Below are 12419 nucleotides of genomic sequence, written 5' to 3'. Positions count from 1 at the left end.
TCTTTAAAGAGTGCCCTGAATGGTGATTATCACACAGCTTGCGGGGGAGAGAGCCAAGTGGTGTGCCTTCGGTAATTGCTCAAACAATGTCTTATTTGAGTCCATACCGTTTTTCGTTGTTACTGAGTCCTAATCAGCGATGGCCTTTATTCATGTGAAGTCCTGCAGCTATCTAGGTTAATCATTAAGAACAGGTTCCAGAAGCCTTAATAGCAATATACTACTCTTAAGGTATTTTTCTTTATCATTTTCTCTTTTTAAAAGGACCTAGCAAAAGGGGAGACACGGGGCTACCACCTGCTCTAAAGTTGTCGTTTTTTTCAGTGCAGTAAATAGGGTCAATAGTTGTAATGGGAACATGCTACTTCCCTTTAATATGCAGGTGCGCTCTAGCTAGCATACACAGAAAAATGACCTTATCAGAAACATATTTTGTTGAAGAAAGATAGGTGACAAGCGTTTATTGTCCTCCGTACGCTATCTAGGATTTTCTATTGGGTAAACCTCTTTGCGAACAGCTGCTGTGTAACCACACAATTTGCATTATATTAATTTTTGTAGCATGCTTAGCATATTTCTGGATATATATCTTTTTGTGATTGAATTCAAGCAAGACTGGCAGTAGCCTCTGGTCTTTACACTAATCAGCTAATTACACCCTAATCAGCTGACCCAAATTAAATCAGCTGGAACTCGAATAGCTGTGACTGAATAATTGATACTGATAGGCAACAGAAATGCCAAAGGAAACTTATATCTTCATTTTAGATAGTTGTAGTTTGAATTAGGTAAATTTTCAAAGCAAATGTTCCCAACAATCTCAATTATGAGGGATGATCTTTTAAGCGTACGACCGAATTCGTTCATTCGGCCCCTTGCGAAGATTTCTAATCAGATGAGGCCTCGTATTTAATTTTTATCTTCAAATTTTCTTGTCGTGCTCTGCGAATGTATGCCGGCCTACCAACCAACGCTGCTTTGTTGGTTTCCTTTATGGTTAATTAGGTCGAGTTTCATTCGAATGCGTAAAGAATTTTGAATATCCATTGCCTAATCTTTTTAGTAGGTTTCTAAATTTTTCCAACTGAATTCTGAATGATTTTTTTTTCTTTGATAATTCTATGCAGCTTACTTTTATTAGCAATTCATTCTTTTTCGGTCATTCTTCGGCAACAGCTGAGGCTATGAAGAAGACAGAGTAATTTACAAGGGATATATTTCCAAAAGTTTATAAAGGTCTATAAGGAATCCCAGGCAATATCTATGCATCTATCAATCCAGGGGTGTCATTATTGAATAAGAAAACAATACTCTTTCTATAGATTGATTTACTTAATTGATTTCCTACAATTTTGATAAAAGATCATTATTTACAATGCTATTAATCTTAGCATCCAGGGTACTATATGTATTTTTTCATGTTAAGAAATTTTTTTTATTCTTAAAAACTGTTGTGAAATGTATGCTACAGTAAAGGATCTCGATACTTACGATGGGTGCTCATTTTCTGGGGCTTAAGATTAATGCCAGCATTGATGGAAACTCACAAAATTAATGAGCTGTGAATTTCTTTTCAATTATGATTTCTTGATTTTTTGTTTGATTTTTTTTTCTCTTTAAAGTAAATTGCATGGGAGAACCTCCTTTTTCACGAACACGACGTTTATTCATGAGCTCTTACTGACTGCAAAATCTTCTATAGAATTGTGATGAAAGAACTTAGCGTAGAAAATTTGGCTTAAACAACGCTTAGAAAGTTTTGCATCATTTAATTTTCCAAATTTTTTCCAGGCACGAAGCAAGTACCCTTACGCTGACGTTCGCGAATTATCCAGAGGAAGAAAGGTGCCCTGTCCTTGCAGTTATTGTTTGTCAGAGCAATCAAACATTCGAAGTCAGTCTCCTTCACTGAAGCAGTCGCCTTCATTACGAGAGGCGCAACTAGTGCGAGAAACAGCACAAATGACGTCACCAGTGAAAAGAGAGGCATCCAGCAGTTCACCTGATGACTTAGTTATCGAGGAAAAGATGGAGAAAGAATCGAGTGATAGCAGCTCTGGGTTTGAGGAATTGTCGCCAAATGGCCAAAGCGGTTCTGAATCGGATCGCCCCGAATCTAATAGAGCAAAGAAGATAACTGACATTAACATGCGGTTAGCAAGCGAGGATGATGCTGCTGTTGGTGTCGTCAGAATTTCTATTGAGATCAACGGAGTTATATACAAGGGGGAATTAGAAAGTGTTTCGACTAGTAGAGATGACTCGAAGGTTGTGTAAAGATTTCAAAGAACCCTAAATATTGCTTTTGAATGCTCTGGTAATGGCATTCATTGAGTGAGCTCATTTTCCATGATGTTCGAGAGGTGGACAGCATTGTTTCCTTACGTACTGGTCTCATTTTAATGACTGTAAAATAAAAGATGACTTCTTACGATCTCTGCATTTAATCTGTTTTTATTCATATGCATTAGAGACAAAAAAATACACCGTATTTCCTTACCTAGTAAGTAGTTGGTGATTGTAAATAGTCTACATTTTCCTTTATTTATAAATTATGAATACATACACGTTTCCCTATCAGACCTTATGTAAGGCACAAAATGCACTTCCAAAATTTTATTGGATGTATGTCAAGTTAAAAGCTGGGCATGTTCGAAAATTATCACAGATATCTATGATACAACAATATCATAGATTTCGAATAGGGTAAAGAGACCTCAGTTTTGTGACCAAAATTGACGTTGGATAAAATATTTTAGGCCCATTAGAAATATCGAATTTGATCGTATTTTGGTTCTTTTGCTGCAATGCTACTTTCAAATTGTCTGTGGGATGTTGTAGATTTATTTTATGACACCTTTCGAGCTATTGAAAATTTATTGTAGTTGTAGTTGTAATTAAGAAATAGTGAATATACTGTGCATAAGTATTGAATAGATTATCCATAATATTATCAGCTGCCCCTAGGGTAATCCTGTATCTGGTTGTACTTTAATGGTGCTTTTTCACGTGGAAACCTAATCGTAAGAATAGATAGAAGCATTATGTATTGAAAGCGAAATGTGGGCCTTTTTCATCTTATAAGATATGTTTATACAGTGCTACGCTATCAGTGTTGTATGTTAAATTCTTTATTGACAAACTGCACAGTCTGAAAACTTTCCTTATTTTTGCTCGAGGTAAGGGCCCCAATTTTTTAAGATCATTCTGGTGTTGGCATTTATAGAATAGGTTTTTTAGATTCAATAAGGCGACCAATGATGAATATACAAAACACATTTAGGCCCTGATTCGCCATTTTTGACACTTTCTGTTACTATACCTTGACTCCACTCCCTTCTACAATCAGCAATGTATCATTAATTTCCTTTGCAAAAGCAACGTTTTTCATCTTCCAAAAATCTATATAACCTAGTTTTACTTTTACCATTGCTTCTTAAAGACTGTGCAGAATTTCGTTAAAGACTGAAAAAGACTAGAATTTCGTTATTCAATACTTGTTTTAGCACATACTGGAAGAGGTATGGGGTGTTTGTAATTGGGGTTTCTTTTAGATATAGATATGTACAGACTGTAAATATATATTAACATAACGGATCAAACATGTTGTATGTAAACTCAAGATGAAAGGGACTCTTTTGTTTATGTTTCCTCTGATTCGATTAGTTGCTTCTATTAGTCACTTTGAGATGACCATAGATTTTTATTTCTGCATATATTCAAACAAATCGATGTTAAGAGTCAATAAAGATCTTGGCAAAAATTTAATGGCATGAAAGTGGAAACTTTCTAATAATTTGCATTCTCTGTAATCTAAATTCAAGTCTTGCTTCTGATAGGGCAAAAGGTTGCCTATTTCTCCTCTCATTTTCATCTTAAAATTCTTTCAAAACTCTTCATTATGCTGTTGATTTGTCTTGTTTGTCTACCCAAACCATTTGCATTGCAGAAAAATACTCTGAGAATGTATATTAAGTCAGTGACAATGAAAATGAATTCATGCAAGCAGAAATGTGGTCTTTAGTAACGTACCCCTCAATAAAAAGAAGAAGCTAAATCAAGTTGGGTATGGTGTAATACTGGTATGAGAACAATATTTGCATCTTGCCGGTTCGACCAAATGGCCCTCTTTGCTCGTCGCATCGACATGCTTAAAGATAAGGAAAGATAATGTTTTTCATTTTCAGAAAACATTAGCATTGGTTTCAATAAAATTTTAAAAACATCCTTTTAAAAAATAAAAGCTCCAATGCTTCGTCGCGCATCTGAAACCATGGAAACAAACAAATGACAAAAAACTCGAACACTTCAAAAACGACTAGTGAAATATATGCAGAGTTCTTTCACTACTCAGTCATTTTATAAGGCAGATAATTTTTTGGCTTATGAAAGCGTACATGCTGTTTGGAAGTTAAGTGCAGTTTGGACGTATTTGTTTGTTTGAATGCTGGTGCCAATACCGGTTTTCCAAAATACATGACAGTGGCATGTTTTCTTTCTGAGTATCTTCAGAAACAGAGCAAAACAAATAGACTGTTTGGATATAATGATAGAATAAAATCAAATTATCCCTGACATTTTAAGTCCTGTATAATGACTATACCCCAAGGATAAACGATAAACATTTTTATCTGATTATTCTACTAGTAGCATTTTTTGCAAGATTTAACCTTATGCACCTACCGTAATAATTGAAACAGGGAGGAAAAACAAGTCTCGGTGTTTTCATAGGTTTGTATTGATTGTAGATCTTTTGTTGGCCTTACTATTTAGAGTGAAATTTATTTTTTGTACAAAATGGTACAAATCATGCAAAATGCCTAAGATACATCATCTTGAAACTCGTTGTCTCCAAATTCCCTTCGACCACTTTGTGAGATAACAAGAAGCTTAGCAGCCATTTTGTTAAATAGCCAAGAGAACAGATATTTGACAAAATCGGTGAAGGGGGTCTCAGTCAATAAGGTAACTATGTAGCTACATAGAATTCCATATTTGTGCTCATCTGTTGATTTAATTTTTGTTTTGAGAACAAAGTTGATTTTCTCTTGCTTCACCTTTTGCTTATTACCCTCCTCCCATTATTAGTCACTTATTTATAAGTAATGATTTTCTAAAGTTTAATGCTAAAGTCTGAAGACAGTTTTGTTGACACGATTTCCCTTGCACAATAGAAATTAGCTCATCTTTATTCAAATACAGTACTTCGGCAATGTGGCGATTCTGTGGCGATTCGGTGTACTTTTTTAAAGCCACTTGCTGATTTCCATAGATAGAATTAGTGCGATATTTTCAGCAAGATTTTAGCTTAAACTCTTGCTCTAGTATCAATAAGTTCAATGGAATTATAAATAAGTTTAATAAAATCGCAAAGGGTAATAACGCAGGGATACTGATCAATAGAATTGGGGGTATTATTAAGTTATTTTATATTTTATCATTTTGTTTTAAACAGTTTCACATTGTGTTGGGAATCAATGAATGACTCTTTGCTAAACTAACGCTGTCTCTCTCGGTAGAAACGAAACTCCAGCTTTTTCAAAGAACATTGGCAAGAGACAAAAAAACTGAAAATCTATCTTTATGCTCCATTTCAGTTTCAACATTAGGAAGTACACACAACGCTCCAAACTATGTTGGGAGCCTTTGGAGACTAGCCTGCGTGCAGACTGTTGGAGATCAGATAGAAGGGCCATATCCAGAAATAAAAGAAGAACTATTGATTAAGTCAGATTATTGTCAAGAAAGTTTAGATGATGAAGATAATAAAGACATTCACAATTCAATGACAGTGAGGATGAAGGAGAAATTTACAACATGGCAGCTTATCATCTTGAATTAACAATAGAATCTAATGCTAGTCTGTTATTGTGAGACAAATCACAGATCAAACTGATTAACCAATTCCCTTTGCCAAACAAAATGACCCTACATTTCATCCCTCTCCCTGAGTCAATTGCCGAGTGCTGACAGCAGTGCTACTCTAGGCCCACTGTAGATTATATACAACTTGATCTACTCATAGCATATTCAGAGGCTTTATCCAAGTTTTTGGACAAAGCCCCCCATTTCTTGGAAAAAGATAACCTCCCATCCGATCAAAATTCAATTTTTAATTCTGCTCTAACTACTAGTACGGAAAAAGTTGGTTTGGAAAAGTTCCCCCTTGGGTGGTCTTTGATAGCACATTCACAAGCTGCGTCCCATTTTTGGACAACATTCCCTGTATCTCGGCAAAGAAACCTCTCCCACCCGATCAACATTCAGATTCGAGTTCTGCACCAAAAACTTTGTCTAGAAAAAGATGCTCTGGCAAAGTTTCTCATCGAAAGGCCATTGTTAGCGCGTTCACAGGCTGCATCCCAGTTTTTGGACAAAACCCCCTCTGAAAGTTCTACACCAAAAACTGGTCTAGAAAGTTGGTCTGGTAGCAGGGGCGGATCCAGAGCAAATTTGAAGGAGGGGCAGTTGGTAGTGGGGGCGCTAAAAATTTGCAAAAATTGATGACGAGAGTTGGCTGTATACAACAATCTTTGATCCATTTTCGGAATAAACAATATAACTTTGAGGTAATCTTTGAAGAAAATTAACCTATCGGTCTCAGAAACTATTTCACCTGATTCTCATTTTTCAAAAGGGGCGCACAATTTCCAAAAAAGGGGCGCCAGACTTGCTTCAACTCGTTGAGAGAGGGGCAACTGCCCCTAGTTGCCCCCCCTTGAATCTGCCACTGTCTGGTAGAGTCCCCCCTCGGGTGGCAATGCTCCCCCCTTGTGCCTCTGGACTATTATGAAAACTTTATGAAAACGAGGTTAGTGTAACGCGCTGTAATGGCGGCACGATCTTCGCGAGTTCTGTAATTTTATCAAGATAGACTTCTGGAAGTGATTAATCCGGCTCAGATATGACAGCACCAGAAGCAGCATTACTCCGTGTTTACAAATCTAAAATTTTTAGTGGAAATGCCTTATTGTCCAAAGATGAATTTGACGATGTGAGTATCATTTTATCAACCAAGTTTTTGATTGCCGCTGTTGACACTCGATACAAATAATAGGCAATTGAAAAAGTAAAAAAGATCACAACATGAATATTTATTTAGCCGATCTATTAGCCGATCTCATACATAAGCTGATCAAGTCTTCTAGCCTTGGGTTTTGATTCGACACGATATATATGAAGTATGATAAAGTAACTTGATGAAAATTTCTAAAAATTGTATTCGAAAGGGTATCTCTAAAAATTAAGCCTACAGGTATCTCCTACTACAGAAGGGTAACAAGGATCTTGCATGGCAACTTTACAGGGATGATTTTTTTCTTTTGCTTATTGTCAACTAGATTTTGAATAACATCATTGAAGAAACAAACATTTTTGCAAAACAGTCTTTGAAATCAGCACATACCAATGTATAGAACAGAATAGATTTAACCAAGCTGGGGGAGATTTCAGGGGTTGTTGATTGTGATAAATACTCACAAAGAACCACACTTTTAATGAGTATTCAACAGAGAATTGAACACTTTCAGTGGCGGCTCTTAGTGGTACTAGCGATACTAGTCTGGTACTATCTAATTTTTCACTTTTTCCTTACACGGTCTGTTTGCAAACTATTGATGCAGGTACTCCTATGTTTTGAGTTGCATAGACTTTTGGAATGCTGGCAGTATTTTAGTGTGCCAGAGTCAATATCTGCTAGCCATAACACGCGAAATGATGTGCGCTTGAATGCCAATCCATTATATCCCATCCAATTAGGATGCTGTGGTACTAGTTTTCAAATTCTAGTACTGCCTCTCCATACTCATACTCATTGTTCTTTGGTCTCTTTGGATGACATAATTTGCTCTGTATTCAAGATATCAAACAATAGATGGATTACTCAGCAGTGCTAGTTTTGCATTTTTTTTACTGCCTGCATGAAGATGAAATGAGTTGACCAAACAATGGAATCAATAAGGATGAATTTACGTTGTTGCGTACCTGTTTGCTGTTTTATCTCATGATGTTTGTATACTTTTTAACTCCCCTTTATCAATAAAAAGGGTTTCTGTGAATCAATATCAATTTTTAGAGCAATGACTGCAATGGTTAGTGTGTGGTTTGGGAAGTATCAAGAGTTTTTGCTTCTTACATCACTGGGTTGTCTCACTCATTAGCAACACCTAAGTAAACATAAGTTAACTGATTGTCTGTGAACATTTTAAAGAATAACATTCAAGCACTGTTGTCTGGAATCCAGACTCTGGATAGAAAACATGCTTTTGTTTCTATCCAGTGGCTTTTGACTGAGAGCATGGGGCTGTGAAATTCCTCTGTTCAGATGGTCTATCTATGACCTCCAAAATCTGCACCCCTTTATGTAGCCTGTTGAAAGTTCACACCAAAGAGCATGTAGTCCTTGTGGTCTGGGCCTCTAGACAGTTTCTCACCAGCACTTGTGTGAAATATTGTAATCAATTTTATGAACTTATAATCAGCATGGCAATGAACAATTTTCTCAAAAATAACACTGCAACAGATTGCTTCAAACCATGTCTTGATTCAGACACTGTGTAAACAGAATGTGTTATTTTATTTTCAGGAATTTTAAATAGATAAATCTTGTTTATTTAATCATAAACATTTAATTATGGCTTATTTTGCAGCAGGCCACACCCATATTCATAGACAAGTACAAACCTTCTTTAGTTTGCGCTGCCACTGAACACTTTATATACTGAAAAACACTTCCTTGAACTTGTTCCTCTTAAGGAGAATGCTAGCATAAACAATAAAACTGCTTTGTATTTTCAAGTACAGAATTTAGCAAACATACTACATACTTTAACCAAGATTGGATGTTAGACTTTTCCTGTACCTCTTTCAAATATAATTAAATAAAATAAAGTTTTTTGAGAATAAATATAGCATAACTTTTCTACGAGAGCATCCCAAATATGTAATTATCAACTTGTATCATTTATTGAATCATTAAACAATCTAAGATTTGAAATAGTAAACAAATAATTAAAAAAATATATCTTTATTTTGCAAGATGTTTAACAGTAATGTCCTCCAAATAGTCCAGCCAATTTCAACCATTTTTCAGTAAATTGAAAAAACTATTCTTCTGTATAGTGAGTCTGTTGTGATGTCATGAAGCTAATGTAAAATTTGAAATGTAGATAATCAATAAATGGTTGTGAAAAACATATGTATGCTCTATAGATGGTCACCTTGCAAATATTGGTGTGATATTAGGCTTTGAATGTTATAGATTATTAAGAACACTTTTGCTTTTCCCTGGTTCCCCTTTTAGCAGGCCTCTCTGTTAAGATTTTGCAAGTGCAAGACTATTCCTGCATCTTTTATTGAGGCACACGTAATATCAGTACTGTCAATGTTAAAGCTTTCATTCTCTTGTTAAGCTTTTTGGTACCAAAGTATTATATAGTTTTGCTTTTCAAGTGACACCCATAAAAAAGCTTCTATTATTTTTATCCCAACATTAATTCCTAACAATAATGTACTGAACAAGCGTAGCTAGACCATGAATAAATTTATAATCTAAAAGTTACTTCCTGTTTGGTAACAATGACTATGCAGACTTAGAATGGTTCTTTCATCATCAAAGAGGACAGACGGTTTTTCATTGTCTAACATGCCTATCATTCCATGCAATTCCCTAAATGGTGAATTTGTTGGGGAGATAGCATCTCACTCCTATTGTTTGAGCCAACGAATGTTGAGGGGCCATGATGTATGCTTATATTGTGAGTTTTTCTCACAAAATCTTGACTTCCTGGCCATCCTCACCAGATACAAATTAGGAATGTTGAATTAAAGGCACTTGAATTATGGATGATTCAGTTAAACATACCTTTCATGTTGTTTTTAGTTGATAAAGTTGCCTTAATCTTGGTGCTGCATTGAAGGTCAGTTCAAATCATGTTGTGCTGTGTCAAATCATGTTGTGCTGTGTCACATCAAATGTCTAATCTACATGTACATTTAGGTCCTGCAAAAAGTCTTGATGTTTTGCTTACCTTTTGAAGTAAAGCAAACCTTGAAACAAACAAAATGCATGTCAAGAGAGAGCCTTTTTTCAGTATGAAAGGGGTTTCTTAATTTGTATTTGTATTGTATTTGTATTTGTTGCTACCTAGCATCCGAAGGTAGTTTTTAGGACACTGAGAAGCTATGCTTATCGAGCAGTGTCCTGGTCCTTCCTCTCGATGTAACCGCACCTCATGATTCCTATGCCTGGAATTACAGAGAGCTGGCGACTCTCCCCACTCTGGGTGAAAGTTTGGTCATGCCAGGGACTCAAACCACAGACCCTTGGGTCTGTAGTCAGTGCCTCTAACAACAACGCCATCCTTGCACCTGACAACTGAGCCATCCTAGCATCTAACCATGGACCCTTGGGTCTGTCACCAGTGCCTCTAACAACTGAGCCATCCTATTTTTTGATCAAACTCTAAAAATCAATGTGAATATTTAGCACTGACTGCTCACTATGAGATTTTTTGAATTTTGATAACAAAGTTCTATCTGTCTGTTCCTTTCTCATGGGGTTCTATGCTTCTTTGACTAAAAATTTATAATATAAAATATGCATGTGCCATGGCCCTGAAACAGGGGTACTCATTTCATGCTTGTGAACTTGCTTGATCTAATCTCCTCAGCAAGAATGCTGCTGTTTAAAGATGATTTCTCAGGCAACAAGACAAAGTTCCTGATAAAGAAGCAATTTTTACAAAATGCAAATGTTCGCAATATCGCTTCTTTTTTAGAAGCATTTGCGTGACTGAATGTGCACTTTGTCTCATCTAGACACGTGCAAAAGTGTGGGTGCACAGTCAAGGCCTTAAATTGAGAGCCCTGCCTTTTAGTCCAAACTTGTTTTTGATACCATTCAAGACATAATAAATAATATTTTCCTTTTTTACTAAAAATTTGCAAGTGAGGTCTCATTCTGTTGCTTGATCTTTGCTCATTTGTAGAAAGTGATACTGTATGGAAGAAGACAAATTTGCAAGATCTTCCATAACTTTGATTCCCATTTAAATTCATGTACATCAACAGACCACATTCTCTTTCAAATCAAGACTTGGCTGTGCCTTAATCAAGCATAGACCAACTTACAGTACTATAATTTGGAACAAAAATTAAAGGTTTAGGGCAAAAAAATTTCAATTTCAAGTCCTCCTCCTATTTTATATGTGTTCTGGGATTCCAAAGTATTTGATTCAAAATGATGCTTTCTTGCCATTCTTTGTTGTGAAGGAGTATGAAATACACAGTTGAAGAAGAGGAGTATTTGGCTAGCTGAAAACACCATTTATTCTACCAGTGCAAATTAACTTTCAAATCAAGGTTTTTTTAGGTGAAATAATGCATAAGATGACATTCCTGATTGGTAGAGACAATTGTTGTTAAATATAAGTATATTCTATTCAGAAGTAAATTGTAACTTTCTCAACATTCTTATTCTTCTTTCAGAAACTTGAGAAATGTCATGCAGTACTCAGCAGCCTGGTCAATGGTCTTTCAGAAAGGGAGGTTCATGATACTTTAAACCAAACAGTATGTGTATCTCTTAGTTTTCATTATGCACATTCAAATTGACATCATGGCAAAGCAAAGCTTCTCAAATTATTTAGGTATAATCTCAAATTGTAGAAGGTACAGCAGGTGCATCGATTTTTAGGGGGAGAGGTGCCGTTTCTTACCACAAAAAGACATTATAATCTGAAGTTTTTAAATTGAAATAAGAATGTTTCTTGCAGTACCTTTTTACATTTAAATTTTTAATTATAATTGATCATTGTGATGATGATGATATAATTGATATGAACAAAGTATACCCAAAGTGAAGAGGTGTTTCTGCTGTATCTAAGATGAGCATGTAAATTACATAATCCACCAGCATTTATTTGATACAAAATGTTGTAAATATCATTTACCAGCTTTTGATGCAAACTGAACTTGCAGAATTCCAAACTTGGCAAGTTACTTTTTATAACAGCTAATTTATAGGCATCTCTTCAAGTCTAGCTTAATATCTTTTTGCAACAAGGTGTGCAAAGGATTGAAGGAACATGAAGAAATATCCTATGGATTGCTGTTCACAATTCTTACTGAGCCAACCAATGCTGCAAAGGTACTCACCATTTTGCCATTTTCTCACCATTTTCTCAAGTTTGTAGGCTTATCGTGATCTGCATTTCCAATATCATAAACTGTCTTATTTTTAAGTTGAATGTTTGCCAAGTTTCTTTTAGTATATAGCTATATGATTTGTAAAGTTTTCACACTACATTTTTTGAAGAAGATCAATATATTCTTATTTTTATCTTCATTATCTTAAATCAAAGTAGATACTGCAATTTTTTCTCATTTTGTGCTTTTAATATGACTTAAATTGACAATGA

The 12419-nt window shown here is 35.4% G+C and overlaps 2 protein-coding genes across 4 annotated transcripts in view; both read left to right on the top strand.

Annotated features, from left to right (window-relative positions):
* The window catches only part of LOC135687237 (uncharacterized), a 28256-nt gene extending 24211 nt beyond the window's left edge, over positions 1–4045 (top strand). For 2 of the 3 annotated variants that reach the window (XM_065203747.2, XM_065203748.2), the window contains exon 7: positions 1792–4044. In XM_065203747.2, coding sequence (XP_065059819.1) covers positions 1792–2277 — 486 coding nt within the window. In that variant the 3' untranslated portion in view covers positions 2278–4044. Of the gene's footprint in view, positions 1–1791 lie in introns of all 3 variants that reach the window. The other variant, XM_065203749.2, reaches the window with a different exon arrangement.
* Positions 4046–6804: 2759 nt separating this feature from the next.
* LOC135687318 (integrator complex subunit 3) overlaps positions 6805–12419 on the top strand; it is a 46369-nt gene continuing 40754 nt past the window's right edge. Inside the window, exons 1-3 of the mRNA XM_065203851.2 lie at positions 6805–6994; positions 11488–11571; positions 12065–12148. Coding sequence (XP_065059923.2) covers positions 6905–6994; positions 11488–11571; positions 12065–12148 — 258 coding nt within the window. The 5' untranslated portion in view covers positions 6805–6904. The remainder of the gene's footprint in view (positions 6995–11487; positions 11572–12064; positions 12149–12419) is intronic.

This window comes from Rhopilema esculentum, chromosome 20 (genome assembly GCF_057945365.1).
Source record: "Rhopilema esculentum isolate cy_ngs chromosome 20, ASM5794536v1, whole genome shotgun sequence".
In the NCBI taxonomy this organism is placed as follows: domain Eukaryota; kingdom Metazoa; phylum Cnidaria; class Scyphozoa; order Rhizostomeae; family Rhizostomatidae; genus Rhopilema; species Rhopilema esculentum.
Note: the sequence above shows the minus strand (reverse complement) of the source record. Positions and strands in the feature narration are given on the sequence as shown.